We start from the raw sequence: 14118 nt of genomic DNA on the forward strand, positions 1-14118 counted from the left end.
CGGCGTAACGTTGCTCCTGCTATATGAGGCATAGCCAATGTTAAGTATGGACGTCGGGCCAGCGTCAAATTTTGCGTAATTTTTCGTTGTTTGCGTAAGTCGTTCGCGAATAGGGCTTTGCGTAAATTCCATCCCTGTCGAAAGCATTGACTATTTGCGACGTGATTAGGAGCATGCGCACTGGGATACGTTCACGGACGGTGCATGCGCCGTTCGCGAGAAACGTCATTTACGTGGGGTCATGTTTTATTTACATAAAACACGCCCACCTCTTCAGAATTTGAATTCGGCGCGCTTACGCCGGCAGATGTACGCTACGCCGCCGTAACTTAGGGCGCAGGTTCTTTGTGAATCCAGCCCCAGCCTCACTAAGTTACGGCGGCGTAGCGTATCTGAGATACGCTACGCCCGCACAAACTTACGGCGGGCTTTCTGAATGTAGCCCTTTGTGTATGGCCGGCTTTATTCGTGTCACCCGACGTACAATTTCACTTATCAGCTGGTCTGATGTCATCCTGATTTCCAGATTGTGGAGGAGTCGCCGCCATTGTTCTCAGAGGTGACAGTTTCTACGACAACTAACTGTCTGTCCTTCCATGCTGGACAGAACAATGACTCCAAATTACAGGTCTGGATGTCAGAGAACGAGGAGTGACCGTTGTTAGTTTTCATGGAAACTGCTTCACCACCCCATACACACACAGACCTTAGTATATATAAGAGGACGGGGACAACCTGGAGGACACACTCATCTCCGACTCACAATGACGTCCACCACAGGTCTCCTCCTCGTCATCGCACTCTGCGTGGGTTCAGGTAAGTCCAGAAAATATTATCGTTATGGGATCTCTCTGATGGGACAACAATACACTTATGCCGCGTACAGACGATCGGACTTTCCGACAACTAAACCGTGGATTTTTTTTCCGACGGAATGTCGGCTCAAACTTGTCTTGCGTACAAACGGTCACATAAATGTTGTCGGAAATTCCGAAACGCCAAGGGAAGTTCACTACCAGTCGTGTTAGTAGAAGTTTGGTGAGAGACGTTTTGCGCTTTTTAGCCTCGCGCTTTTCAGTCCGTTACAGCGTGACGAATGTGCCATCTCCGTTACGAACGCTAGTCTTACCAGACCGTGCGCTCCCGTCCTCGTACTTAAAGCGGAGGTTCACACAAAAAGTGAACCTCTGCTTTGTGGATCCCTCCCCCCAGGGCCGATCCTAGGCAGGGTGCGTGGGGTGCTCTGCACCCAGGCGCCGAAGCTTCAAAGTGCTCCCCTCCCCCGTGTCTGTGTCCAGAGGCGGAGCGCATGTAGCGGGTGCTGCGGTTCCCCATCCCGCTTGCTCTCTCCAATGGCAACTGACAAGAGCGCATACCTCCCGCTGTCCCCGGAATCTGGGTTGGGTACCGCAGCAGAGCCTAGTACCGGAACACGTTCCGGTACTAGGCTCCACTAATTAATTCTGTCCGGTGTGCGTGGAGTAGTCTCCTGTCTGCCCCGCCCCCTCTGCGTGTGTCGGCTCTTCTCCCATAGGCGGTGTGATGAGAGTCTTCTGGGTTGGCCGGAGCTGCTGCCAATCATCCCGTGCACTCCCAGAAATGCTCTCCGAGTGCCAACCTCCAAGCAACCAAAGATGCCATGTATGCCTTACCCCCTGTAATGTGCTTCTACTCCCAGCGTGCCCGAGCTACAGGGATCTATTGTACAGGTACTGATCTATGAGGGCACCTGCTGTGAGGGGGCTCTGATGGTTCGAAACCTGCTGTGGGGGGGCTCTGATGGTCGAAACCTGCTGGGGGGTGGCTCTGATGGGGGACACCTGCTGTGGGGTGGCTCTGATGGGGGACACCTGCTGTGGGGTGGCTCTGATGGGGGACACCGGCTGGGGGGTGGCTCTGATGGGGGACACCTGCTGTGGGGGGGCTCTGATGGGGGACACCTGCTGTGGGGTGGCTCTGATGGGGGACACCTGCTGGGGGGTGGCTCTGATGGTGGACACCTGCTGTAGGGGGGGCTCTGATGGTCGACACCTGCTGTGGGGGGGGGCTCTGATGGGGGACACCTGCTGGGGGGTGGCTCTGATGGGGGACACCTGCTGGGGGGTGGCTCTGATGGGGGACACCTGCTGGGGGGTGGCTCTGATGGGGGACACCTGCTGGGGGGTGGCTCTGATGGGGGACACCTGCTTGGGGGGTGGCTCTGATGGGGGACACCTGCTGTGGGGTGGCTCTGATGGGGGACACGTTTGTAAAGGGGAGGAGTTAGTAAGATGACCATGCCCATGTAGGGGTGCCAGCAATATTTCGACACCCAGTCGTCTGTGACCCTAGGATCGGCCCTGCCCCCCCCCCCCTCCGGTGACACATTTGGCACCTTTCAGGGAGGAGAGGGGGTGCAGATACCTGTCTGAGACAGTTATTTGCACCACTTCCGGGTTCGGATCCCCGCGGGGAATCCAGCCTGTGACGTCACTCCACCCGCTGTCTTCTGGGAAACACTGTTCCCAGGAGAGAGCGGGGACCAGTGACGAAGTCCGACGGAGCTTACAAACGTTGGGAGTTTCCGACCAAAAGCTCCCATCAGACTTTTCTTGTCGGAATTTCCGAATCGTGTGTACGCGGCATTAGAATATGTAATATTATAAAAAAAAAAAAAAAAGAACAATGTTTTGCAACAAAAAGATTTACAAATGAAAACCTAAACGATACAAATACAAGTGAAACATAACGATACGTTTACTGAGCTGGGAAAGGAATAGAAATACAAAGTATCCATTGTGTGGAAATCTCTGCAAATCGAATGTCGCTTTATACCAGTGCGGCTTTAACCTCTTCCATACCGCGCCTATTTCGGCACTTCTTTTTTTTTTTTTTGCTAGAAAATTACTCAGAACCCTCAAACATTATATATGTTTTTTTTTAGCAGACACCCTAGGAAATAAAATGGCGGTCATTGCAACTTTTTATCTTGTACAGTATTTGCGCAATCATTTTTCAAATGCCTTTTTTTGAAAAAAAACAAAAAACTGTTCCATGAATTAAAAAATTAACAAAAAACAGTAAAGTTAACCCAATTTTTTTTGCATAATGTGAAGGATGACGTTACGCCGAGTAAATAGATACCCAACATGTCACGCTTTAAAATTGTGCACGCTCGTGGAATGTCGCCAAACTGTGGTACTTAAAAAAAATCCCCATAGGTGACGTTTTAATTTTTCAAATGCCTTTTTTTATTTATTTTTTGGAAAACAGTTTAATGAATTAAAAATTAACAAAACAGTAAAGTTAGCCCAATTTTTTTTAGGGAATAAAATGGCGGTCATTGCAACTTTTTATCTTGTACGGTATTTGCGCAATAATTTTTCAAATGCCTTTTTTGGGGGGAAAAAAAAAAGTTTCATGAATTAAAAAAATGAACAAAAAACAGTAAAGTTAGCCCAATTTTTTTGTATAATGTAAAAGATGACATTACGCCGAGTAAATAGATACCTAACACGTCACGCTTTAAAATTGCGCACACTCACGGAATGGCGCCAAACTTTGGTACTTAAAAATCTCCATAGGCGACGCTTTAATTTTTTTAGAGATTACCAGTTTAGAGTTACAGAGGAGGTCTTGTGCTGGAATTGTTGCTCTTACGCACGCGGCGATACCTCACATGTGTGGTTTGAACGGTGTGTACATATGTGGGTGGGACTTACGTGTGTGTTCGCATCTGAGCGTGAGCTACCGGGGACAGGGGCGTTTTAAATTCTTTTTTTTTATTATTATGTTTTTTATTTAACTTTTTTTTTTTACACTTTTTTTTTACGTTTTTTTTTTTTTTTTTTTTACACTTTTATTCCTATTACAGTAAAACCTTGGTTTGAGAGTAACTTGGTTTGAGAGCGTTTTGTAAGACAAGCAAAATGTTTTAATACATTTTTCCTTGATATACAAGCGATGTCTTGATATAAGAGTAGCGTCATGTCACCACTGAGTATAAAAGAGAAGAGAGGAGCCTCTAAGTGTAGCAATATGGTTACATTTAACCACTTAAGCCCCGGACCTTTAGGCAGGTAAAGGACCCGGCCAGTTTTTGCGATTCGGCACTGCGTCGCTTTAACTGACAATTGCGTGGTCGTGCGACGTGGCTCCCAAACAAAATTGGCGTCCTTTTTCCCCACAAATAGAGCTTTCTTTTTTAGTGGTATTTGATCACCTCTGCGGTTTTTATTTTTTGCGCCGTAAACAAAAATAGAGCGACAATTTTGAATAAATTCAATATTTTTTACTTTTTGCTATAATAAATATCCTCCAAAAATTTATAAAAACGTTTTTTTCCTCAGTTTAGGCCGATACGTATTCTTCTACCTATTTTTGGTAAAAAAAAATTGCAATAAGCGTTTATCGGTTGGTTTGCGCAAAATTTATAGCATCTACAAAATAGGGGGTAGTTTTATTGCATTTTTATTAATTATTTATATTTTTACTACTAATGGCGGCGATCAGCGATTTTTTTCGTGACTGCGACATTATGGCGGACACTTCGGACAATTTTGACACATTTTTGGGACCATTGTAATTTTCGCAGTAAAAAATGCATTAAAAATGCATTGTTTTCTGTGAAAATGACAATTGCAGTTTAGGAGTTAACCACAGGGAGGCGCTGAAGGGGTTAAGTGTGACATCATCTGTTTCTAACTGTCGGGGGGCGGGGCTGGACGTGTGACATCATTGATCGTGTTTCCCAATATTAGGGGAACACGCGATCAATGACGGCGCCACAGTGAAGAACTGGGAAGCTGTGTTTACACTCACCTCTCCCCGTTCTTCAGCTCCGGGACCGATCGCGGGACTCCAGTGGCGATCGGGTCTGCGGGTCCCGCGGTCACGGAGATCTCTCGATAAAGAGTACCTGTCATGGCCCATGCTTTTACATGTTCAAAGCCAGAAGGCCATGTAGGGGCCAGGAGTGGGGGTCAAGGGTGGGTCAAAGGGGGCCCCCCCAAAGGTAGAGGGTATGGGGCCCCATGACTTTCCTGAGCCCTGTCTCTCTGATTAGCTAGGACTAAACCAACTAGCACGAAACAAGAGGGGAGGACAGAGGAAGAAGCCAAAATCACACTAAAGTGGAACCTCGGTTTACGAGTGACGCGGTTAACGAGCATTTTGAAAGACGAGCAACTTTAAAAAAAAAAAACCTCTGCAAATGCAAATGGGGTGTGCAGTACCGCATTTGGCCATAAGTGCGGGGGCGCCGGTGACACTCGGAACGGTTCAAAGCCGTTCGGAAATCCTCGGAAATCACTCAAAAATACTCGGAAATACTCAGTTCCTGGGTGTTTTTGAGCCTTTCTGAGGGTTTCGGAGGTCAGCAGAGCTGTCCCCGAGCTTTACCAATGCTCTCTGGCACCCCCCCCCCACACCTCTGGCCAAATGCGGTATTGCATGCCATTGAAGTCAATGCGGAACAAATTATTTAAGTTTCCATTGACTTCTATGGGGAAATTTGCTTTGATATGAGAGCGCTTTGGATTACGAGCGTTCTCCTGGAACGGATTATACTCGTAATCCGAGGTTCCACTGTATTTCTGAGGCTCTCCAGCGCCCCCCCACCTCTGGCTACATGCGGTATTGCATACCATTGAAGTCAATGCGGAACAAATTGTCTTTGTTTACATTGGGGTGGATTCAGTAAGCAATTGCGTCTGCGTATCCATAGATACGCAGCGTAATTGCTAAGTAGCGCCGGCGTATCGACTTAATGTATTCAGAAAGCTCGATACGCCGACGGCAGCCTAAGATACGACTGGTATAAGGCTCTTGTGCCAGTCGTATCGTAGGCTGCATTCTTACGATGGCCGCTAGGTGGCGTTCCCGTAGTGGTCAGCGTAGAGTATGCAAATTGCATACTCACGCCGATTCACAACCGTACGCGCGCCCTGCGTTCGCATTTTACGTTGTTTGCGTTGGTCGGTTTCTGCGTAAGGCTGCTCCTGCTATTAGCAGGGGCAGCCAATGCTAAGTATACCCGTCGTTCCCGCGTCGCGATTTTTAAAAATTACGTCGTTTGCGTAAGTGAATCGTGAATGGCGCTGGACGCCATTTACGTTCACGTTGAAGCAAATGACGTCCTTACGACGTCATTTACCGCAATGCACGTCGGGAAAGTTTCCCGACGGAGCATGCGCACTACGTTCGGCCGCGGGAACGCGCCTAATTTAAATGATCCACGGGATCATTTAAATTACGCGCCCTTACGCCGGCCATTTTTGTACGGAGCGCCCGCGCAAATTACGGAGCTACTGCTTCGTGAATGAAGCGTAGCGCAGGTAATTTACGGAGGCGTAGCGTTAAAACGGTACGCTGCGCCTCCGTAAGAGTGCGCAGTCCTACCTGAATCTAGGCCATTGACTTCTATTGGGGATTATGCTCGTAATCAGGGGTTCCACTCTATTTCTGAGGCTCTCCAGCGCCCCCCCCCCCCACCTCTGGCTACATGCGGTATTGCATGCCATTGAAGTCAATGCAGAAGAAATTATCTTCGTTTCCATTGACTTCTATGGGGATTATGCTCGTAATCTGAGGTTCCACTCTATTTCTGAGGCTCTCCAGTGCCCCCCCCCATTCTCTGGCTACATACGGTATTGCATGCCATTGAAGTCAATGCGGAACAAATTATCTTTGTTTCTATTGACTTCTAGGAGAATTATGCTTGTAATCAGAGGTTCCACTGTATTTCTGAGGCTCTCCAGCGCCCCCACCTCTGGCTACATGCGGTATTGCATGCCATTGAAGTCAATGCGGAACAAATTATTTTACTTTCCATTGACTTCTATGGGGAAATTCGCTTTGATATGCGAGTGCTTTGCTGTGCTTTCTCCTGGAACGGATTATGCTCGTAATCCGAGGTTCCACTGTATTTCTGAGGCTCTCCAGCGCCCCCCCACCTCTGGCTACATGCGGTATTGCATGCCATTGAAGTCAATGCAGAACAAATTATCTTTGTTTTCATTGACTTCTATGGGGATTATACTCGTAATCAGAGGTTCTACTGTATTTCTGAGGCTCTCCAGCGCCCCCCCCCCCCCCACTTCTGGCTACATACGGTATTACATGCCATTGAAGTCAATGTGGAACAAATTATCTTTGTTTCCATTGACTTCTATGGGGATTTTGCTCGTAATCAGAGATTCCACTGTATTTCTGAGGCTCTCCAGCGCCCCCCCACCTCTGGCTACATGCGGTATTGCATGCCATTGAAGTCAATGCAGAACAAATTATCTTTGTTTTCATTGACTTCTATGGGGATTATACTCGTAATCAGAGGTTCTACTGTATTTCTGAGGCTCTCCAGCGCCCCCCCCCCCACTTCTGGCTACATACGGTATTACATGCCATTGAAGTCAATGTGGAACAAATTATCTTTGTTTCCATTGACTTCTATGGGGATTTTGCTCGTAATCAGAGATTCCACTGTATATCCAACTCTTTGAATATCTGTGAGTGATCAGGAACAGCGATGCTGAGAATATACAATCTGAATATATTGTGTTTCTTTTACAGCTTTATCACTAAAATGTTACACCTGCAACGCCCAGAGCACCAACACAAACTGCATGACTGCGACTAACTGCTCCGCCACCGACACCAACTGCATGACCTCCGTCTTTGCTGGAGGAATTGGTAAGATAATAACTGGACTGGGGAGGTCCTATGTCTACTGAGATCTACCGTCTATCTCCATGTCTCCTGATCTACATTTAGGAGAAATTTCATAAAGGGTCTATTAATAAAAATAAATTGCTGCATGAATGTCTCAGGATTCATATAACAGTCACACGTAATCCCCCATGTATATTTCCTATTATTGTCGGCTCCATCTAGTGGCCTTAATGCATTATTTTCCTGAAATACCTCAAAAATCGGGAATAAAATGCATTATGGCCACTAGATGGAGCTGGCGATTATTTGTGGACGTTGTGTGGATGCCAGTGCACTCTTTAAATGGCAATGCAAAGTGGGAGGGTTTGTCTGCTATTACCACTTGACGCGTTTTGCGGCTCGGTTTTTAAACCCACGTTTTTGTATGTGTTTTTTTTTTGTTGCATGGAAGGTGATTTGGGGCAGGGGGTGGTTGGTTGTGGGGGGGCTTATCGGAATATGGAAGCCCCCATTAACAAGGTGGGGCCTTATGTGAATGAGTAATGGGGCTTACAGATTTCGATAAGCCGTCAGATGCCCAGGGTTGTGGGGGGAAGAGGCCCTTGACCCCATGGGCAGAGCCCCCCTGCCCCAAGGCACGCCACCCCCCATGTTGAGGGCATGTGGCCTGGTATGGTCAGGCACTCCCTTTCCTGACCTGCTGGGCTACAATGCTTGGATAAGGGTCTGGTATGCATTGGGGGGATCCACTTTTTTTCTTGGGGGGGCCTTGGGGTCTGGTGTTGATTTGGAGGGGAACCCCCACGCAATAAAATGCTGCAAGGACCCCCCCCAAAATCCATAACAGACCCTTATTCGAGCATGCAGATCAGAAAAGGGTGGGGGTGAGCGAGCACCTAAACCATACGAGGCCACATGCCCTCAACATGGGTGGGGGTGGGGGGGGTGGTTATGGGTTTGGGGGGCTTATCGGAATATGGAAGCCCCCATTAACAAGGGGGGACTAAGGTTTTCCAAGTTCAGCCGAGCTGTCCTCGGGCCTTTCCAATCGTTTCCGAGGCTCTCCGGCGCCCCCCACCCACCTCTGGCCACATGCCGTATTGCATGCCATAGAAGTCAATGCGGAACAAATTATCTTCGTTTCCATTGACTTCAATGGGAAAACTCGCTTTGATATGCGAGTGCTTTGGATTACGAGCATTCTCCTGGAAACGGATTATGCTCGTAATCCGAGGTTCCACTGTATAAACCTATTAAGAAAATGTATGGAGGAGATTCGGGGGGCCTGTCTGAACGACTGACCTATTCAAATAGCAGGTTTTCAATGCCTAGACACCATGGTGTTGCCACCAGGGCCGGGACAAGGGGTGGGCAGGAGGAACGGCTGCCCTGGGTGCAATGGTTTATTGCAGGGATGTGGACGCCCTGACCCTAACTCTAAGGGAAGAAAAGGGGCACAGTTTGGCATCTTTGCCCTGGTTTGCCCTGAGTCTCTACAACCCTACAAGTAGAGGGGGGGTGGGGGAGTCTCTACAACCCTACAAGTAGAGGGGGGGTGGGGGAGTCTCTACAACCCTACAAGTAGAGAGGGGGGGAGTCTCTACAACCCTACAAGTAGAGGGGGGGGAGTCTCTACAACCCTACAAGTAGAGGGGGGGGGAGTCGCTACAACCCTACAAGTAGAGGGGGGGGGGAGTCTCTACAACCCTACAAGTAGAGGGGGGGGGGAGTCTCTACAACCCTACAAGTAGAGGGGGGGGAGTCTCTACAACCCTACAAGTAGTGGGGGGGGGGGAGTCTCTACAACCCTACAAGTAGAGGGGGGTCTCTACAACCCTATAAGTAGAGGGGGGGGGAAGTCTCTACAACCCTACAAGTAGAGGGGGGAGAAGTCTCTACAACCCTACAAGTAGAGGGGGGGGGAGTCTCTACAACCCTACAAGTAGAGGGGGGGGGGGAGTCTCTACAACCCTACAAGTAGAGGGGGGGTCTCTACAACCCTACAAGTAGAGGGGGGGGAGTCTCTACAACCCTACAAGTAGAGGGGGGGGGAGTCTCTACAACCCTACAAGTAGAGGGGGGAGTCTCTACAACCCTACAAGTAGAAGGGGGGGGGGAGTCTCTACAACCCTACAAGTAGAGGGGGGGAGTCTCTACAACCCTACAAGTAGAGGGGGGGGAGTCTCTACAACCCTACAAGTGGGGGGGGGAGTCTCTACAACCCTACAAGTAGAGGGGGGGAGTCTCTACAACCCTACAAGTAGAGGGGGGGGAAGTCTCTACAACCCTACAAGTAGAGGGGGGGAGGAGTCTCTACAACCCTACAAGTAGAGGGGGGGGAGTCTCTACAACCCTACAAGTAGAGGGGGGGGAGTCATCATTGGCCAATATGTGAGGGTTTCAGATGGTCCATATTGTCACACCACGCTCTCTCTCTCTCTCACCCACAGGTAGTCTTTCTGGTGCCAGCATCACCAAGACTTGTACCGCCGTCTGCACAGAAACCGGATTCAATGCCGTTGTGGTCTCCACCAAAGTAACCTGCTGTACCACCGATCTCTGCAACACCAGTGGGGCTTCCAGTATTAAATTTACCTACACCATCCTCGTTGTGGCCCTCGGGTTCCTAGGGGCCCTCATGTCACAGCTGAAGTAAAGCTTGTGTATACTGTACTGTATATTCTTTTTTTGGTAACCAATGAACCATTTCATAGTCATATCACCCTGGGGGGGGGGGGGGGGCACCTTCCATATTTATATAAGTAACGCTCACACCATCTACTGATATAATGGTGGCCTTTGGGTTCCTAGGGGCCCTCATGAGAGATGAGTGTACAGTATATGACGTGAATGATATCTTATTCCTTATGTTGTAACCAATAAACAGTTTATATAGTCTGGACTGGACTTTCTCAACCTTTTTACCACCGAGGAACCCTCAGAATAACTTTCTGGTCCCGGGGAACCCATCTGAACCCTTTCTAGATCTACCATGCATCGTACATTATAGTGTGATGGTCAGTGGGAGGAATGCTCCTTAGCAGTGGCGGCTGGTGCTCAAAAGTTTTTTTTTGGGGGGGGGCGCAAACAAACTGAAAAAAAACAAAAACATTAATTGCAGCCACTGTGCCCATCAAATGCAGCCACTGTGCCCATCAATTGCTGCCAGTTTGCCCCCTCAAATGATGCCAGTTTGCCCCCCCAAATGCCACCAGTTCAAATGCCGCCAGTTAACCCCATCAAATGATGCCAGTTTGCCCCAAATGATGCCAGTCTGCCCCATCAAATGCTACCTGTTAACCCCATCAAATGATGCCAGTTTTCCCCAAATGATGCCAGTTTGCCCTATCAAATGATGCCAGTTAACCCCATCAAATGCCAGTTTGCCCCATCAAATGCCGCCAGTTTGCCCCATCAAATGACGCCAGTTTGCCCCATCAAATGATGCCAGTTTTCCCTAAATGCCGCCAGTTTGCCCCATCAAAGTGCTGCCAGTTTGCCCCATCAAATAATGTCAGTTTGCCCCAAATGATGCCAATTTTCCCTCAATTGACGCCAGTTTTCCCCATCAAATGCCGCCAGTTTGCCCCATCAAATGCCGCCAGTTTGCCCCATCAAATGCCGCCAGTTTGCCCCATCAAATGCCGCCAGTTTGCCCCATCAAATGCCACCAGTTAACCCCATCAAATGATGCCAGTTTGCCCCAAATGATGCCAGTTTGCCCCATCAAATGCCGCCAGTTTGCCCCATCAAATGCCGCCAGTTTGCCCCATCAAATGCCGCTAGTTTGCCCCATCAAATGCCGCCAGTTTGCCCCAAATGCCGCCAGTTTGCCCCATCAAATGCCACCAGTTAACCCCATCAAATGATGCCAGTTTGCCCCAAATGCCGCCAGTTTGCCCCATCAAATGCCACCAGTTAACCCCATCAAATGATGCCAGTTTGCCCCAATTGACGCCAGTTTGCCCCATCAAATGCCAGTTTGCCCCATCAAATGCCGCCAGTTTGCCCCATCAAATGCTGCCAGTTTGCCCCATCAAATGCCGCCAGTTTGCCCCATCAAATGCCGCCAGTTTGTCCCATTAAATGCCGCCAGTTTGCCCCATGAAATAATGGCAGTTTGCCCCAAATGATGCCAATTTTCCCTCAATTGACGCCAGTTTTCCCCATCAAATGCCGCCAGTTTGCCCCAAATGCCGCCAGTTTGCCCCATCAAATGCCACCAGTTAACCCCATCAAATGATGCCAGTTTGCCCCAATTGACGCCAGTTTGTCCCATCAAATGCCGCCAGTTTGCCCCATCAAATGCTGCCAGTTTGCCCCATCAAATGCCGCCAGTTTGCCCCATCAAATGCCACCAGTTTGTCCCATTAAATGCCGCCCGTTTGCCCCATCAAATAATGGCAGTTTGCCCCAAATGATGCCAATTTTCCCTCAATTGACGCCAGTTTTCCCCATCAAATGCCGCCAGTTTGCCCCATCAAATGCCGCCAGTTTGCCCCATCAAATGCCGCCAGTTTGCCCCATCAAATGACGCCAGTTTGCTGTCCTCCACGCTCCCTTTGAGTCCTCGATGTCTTCTCCCGTCCTCTTCAAGACGCTTCAGCCAATCAGGTGACCGATAACCAGACCCGGTGAACCTACTTGGCTGAGAGGAGGGTCAGTGTTAGACGTCCAGTCCCCCCACCACCAATCTGGTGCTTCTCCAGGCTCTCCCGTGCCATCGGGGACCCATAGAACGAATCGGCCGGTGCCGGATGATGAGGATAGAGATTTCCGGTGACTAGATGGTCGCCGGTCATCTCTTTGACTGTCAGAGGCCCGGGTGCGACGTTATGACGTCACGGCCGGGTACCCGGATGTAAACAAAGCCACAATCGCGGCTGTCGGCATGAGATTGGTGTTTTTTTTTTCTCGATCTCATGCTTTCCAGCCTGGAGGAGAGATGTGGGGCCTTATTGACCATCTCACCATAAAGAGGACCTGTCACAATAGATTCCTATTACAAGGGATGTTTACATTACTTGTAATAAGAAAAGAAGTGATCAATAAAAAAAAAAAGGTGTATAAATAAAAAAAATTCTAAAATTAAATAAAAAATTTAAAGCGCCCCTGTCCCCGGTAGCTCGCACTCAGAAACGAACTCACACGCAAGTCCCACCCACATATGTAAGCGCAGTTCAAACCACACATGTGAGGTATCGCCACGTGCGTTAGAGCGTGTGCAACAATTCTAGCACTAGACTTCCACTGGTAACCTGTAAAAAAATTAAAGCGTCACCGATGGAGATTTTTAAGTTCTGAAGTTTGGCGCCATTCCATGAGTGTGCGCAATTTTAAAGCGTGACATGTTAGATATCTATTTACTCGGCATAACATCATCTTTCATATTATACAAAAAAATTGGGCTAACTTTACTGTTTTGTTATTTTTTTAATTCATGAAACCGTTTTTTTTTTCCAAAAAAAGGCGCTTGAAAAAATTATTGCGCAAATACCGTGCGAGATAAAAAGATGCAATGACCGCCATTTTATTCCCTAAAAAAAAAAAAATGATGATTTTTACATGAAGGAGAGAAGTGCCAGAATAGGCCCGGTATTGAGGTGGTTAAATAACATACTCTGGGAAAATGTAATTGGCCCTGTACTATGTGATCGCTGTGGCAAATCGCAGCAATCACATATGTAAACAATGGCTACATGTTGCAGCCAGTGTCCTGTTTCCTCTCACAGTGATCAATACCAGTACAATGCCACTATACCAGTGCAGCCAGTCAGTGTCCCCGATCATCACTGCACTATACCAGTGCAGCCAGTCAGTGTTCCTGATCGTCACCGCACTATACCAGTGCAGCCAGTCAGCATCCCCGATCATCACCGCACTATACCAGTGCAACCAGTCAGCATCCCCGATCATCACCACACTATACCAGTGCAACCAGTCAGCGTCCCCGATCATCACCACACTATACCAGTGCAGCCAGTCAGTGTCCCCGATCATCACTGCACTATACCAGTGCAGCCAGTCAGTGTCCCTGCTCATCACCGCACAATACCAGTGCAGCCAGTCAGTGTCCCCGATCATCACCGCACTATGCCAGTGCAGCCAGTCAGTGTCCCCGATCGTCACCGCACTATACCAGTGCAGCCACTCAGTGTTCCCGATCATCACCGCACTATACCAGTGCAGCCAGTCAGTGTCCCAGATCATCACCGCACTATACCAGTGCAGCCAGCCAGTGTCCCCGATCATCACCGCACCATGCTATTGTACCGCCTGCCTTATAAATAATCAGACACATCTGATTGGATGGACTGTTCAGCTGAAGATTTTCCAGCAGGTCCTTCAACAAAAAAAAAGATGATAGAACGATCGACTTCTGTTCCATGGAGCAGAGCCGGGAGGGCCCCCCACTCAGCATATTGCCCCCCACTCAGCATATTGCCCCCCACTCAGCATATTGCCCCCAAT

General features: G+C 48.7%; 1 protein-coding gene across 1 annotated transcript; it reads left to right on the forward strand.

The window, feature by feature from the left end:
* Positions 1-760: 760 nt before the first annotated feature.
* On the forward strand, positions 761-10547 carry LOC120939787 (lymphocyte antigen 6E-like). Its single transcript, XM_040352143.1, has 3 exons — positions 761-816; positions 7549-7668; positions 10098-10547. Exons 1-3 carry the CDS (start codon positions 765-767, stop codon positions 10301-10303), a joined length of 378 nt encoding a protein of 125 aa, XP_040208077.1. The 5' UTR covers positions 761-764; the 3' UTR covers positions 10304-10547.
* Positions 10548-14118: the final 3571 nt, after the last annotated feature.

The sequence above is a fragment of the Rana temporaria genome, chromosome 5 (genome assembly GCF_905171775.1).
Source record: "Rana temporaria chromosome 5, aRanTem1.1, whole genome shotgun sequence".
NCBI classification, from domain to species: domain Eukaryota; kingdom Metazoa; phylum Chordata; class Amphibia; order Anura; family Ranidae; genus Rana; species Rana temporaria.

Excerpts from the sequence above, each read along its gene's own strand:
- LOC120939787 (XM_040352143.1), top strand. The coding sequence starts at position 765 with ATGACGTCCACCACAGGTCTCCTCCTCGTCATCGCACTCTGCGTGGGT. Across the intron at positions 817-7,548 it reads CGCACTCTGCGTGGGTTCAG|CTTTATCACTAAAATGTTAC; the intron begins GTAAGTCCAGAA and ends TTTCTTTTACAG. Across the intron at positions 7,669-10,097 it reads CGTCTTTGCTGGAGGAATTG|GTAGTCTTTCTGGTGCCAGC; the intron begins GTAAGATAATAA and ends TCTCACCCACAG.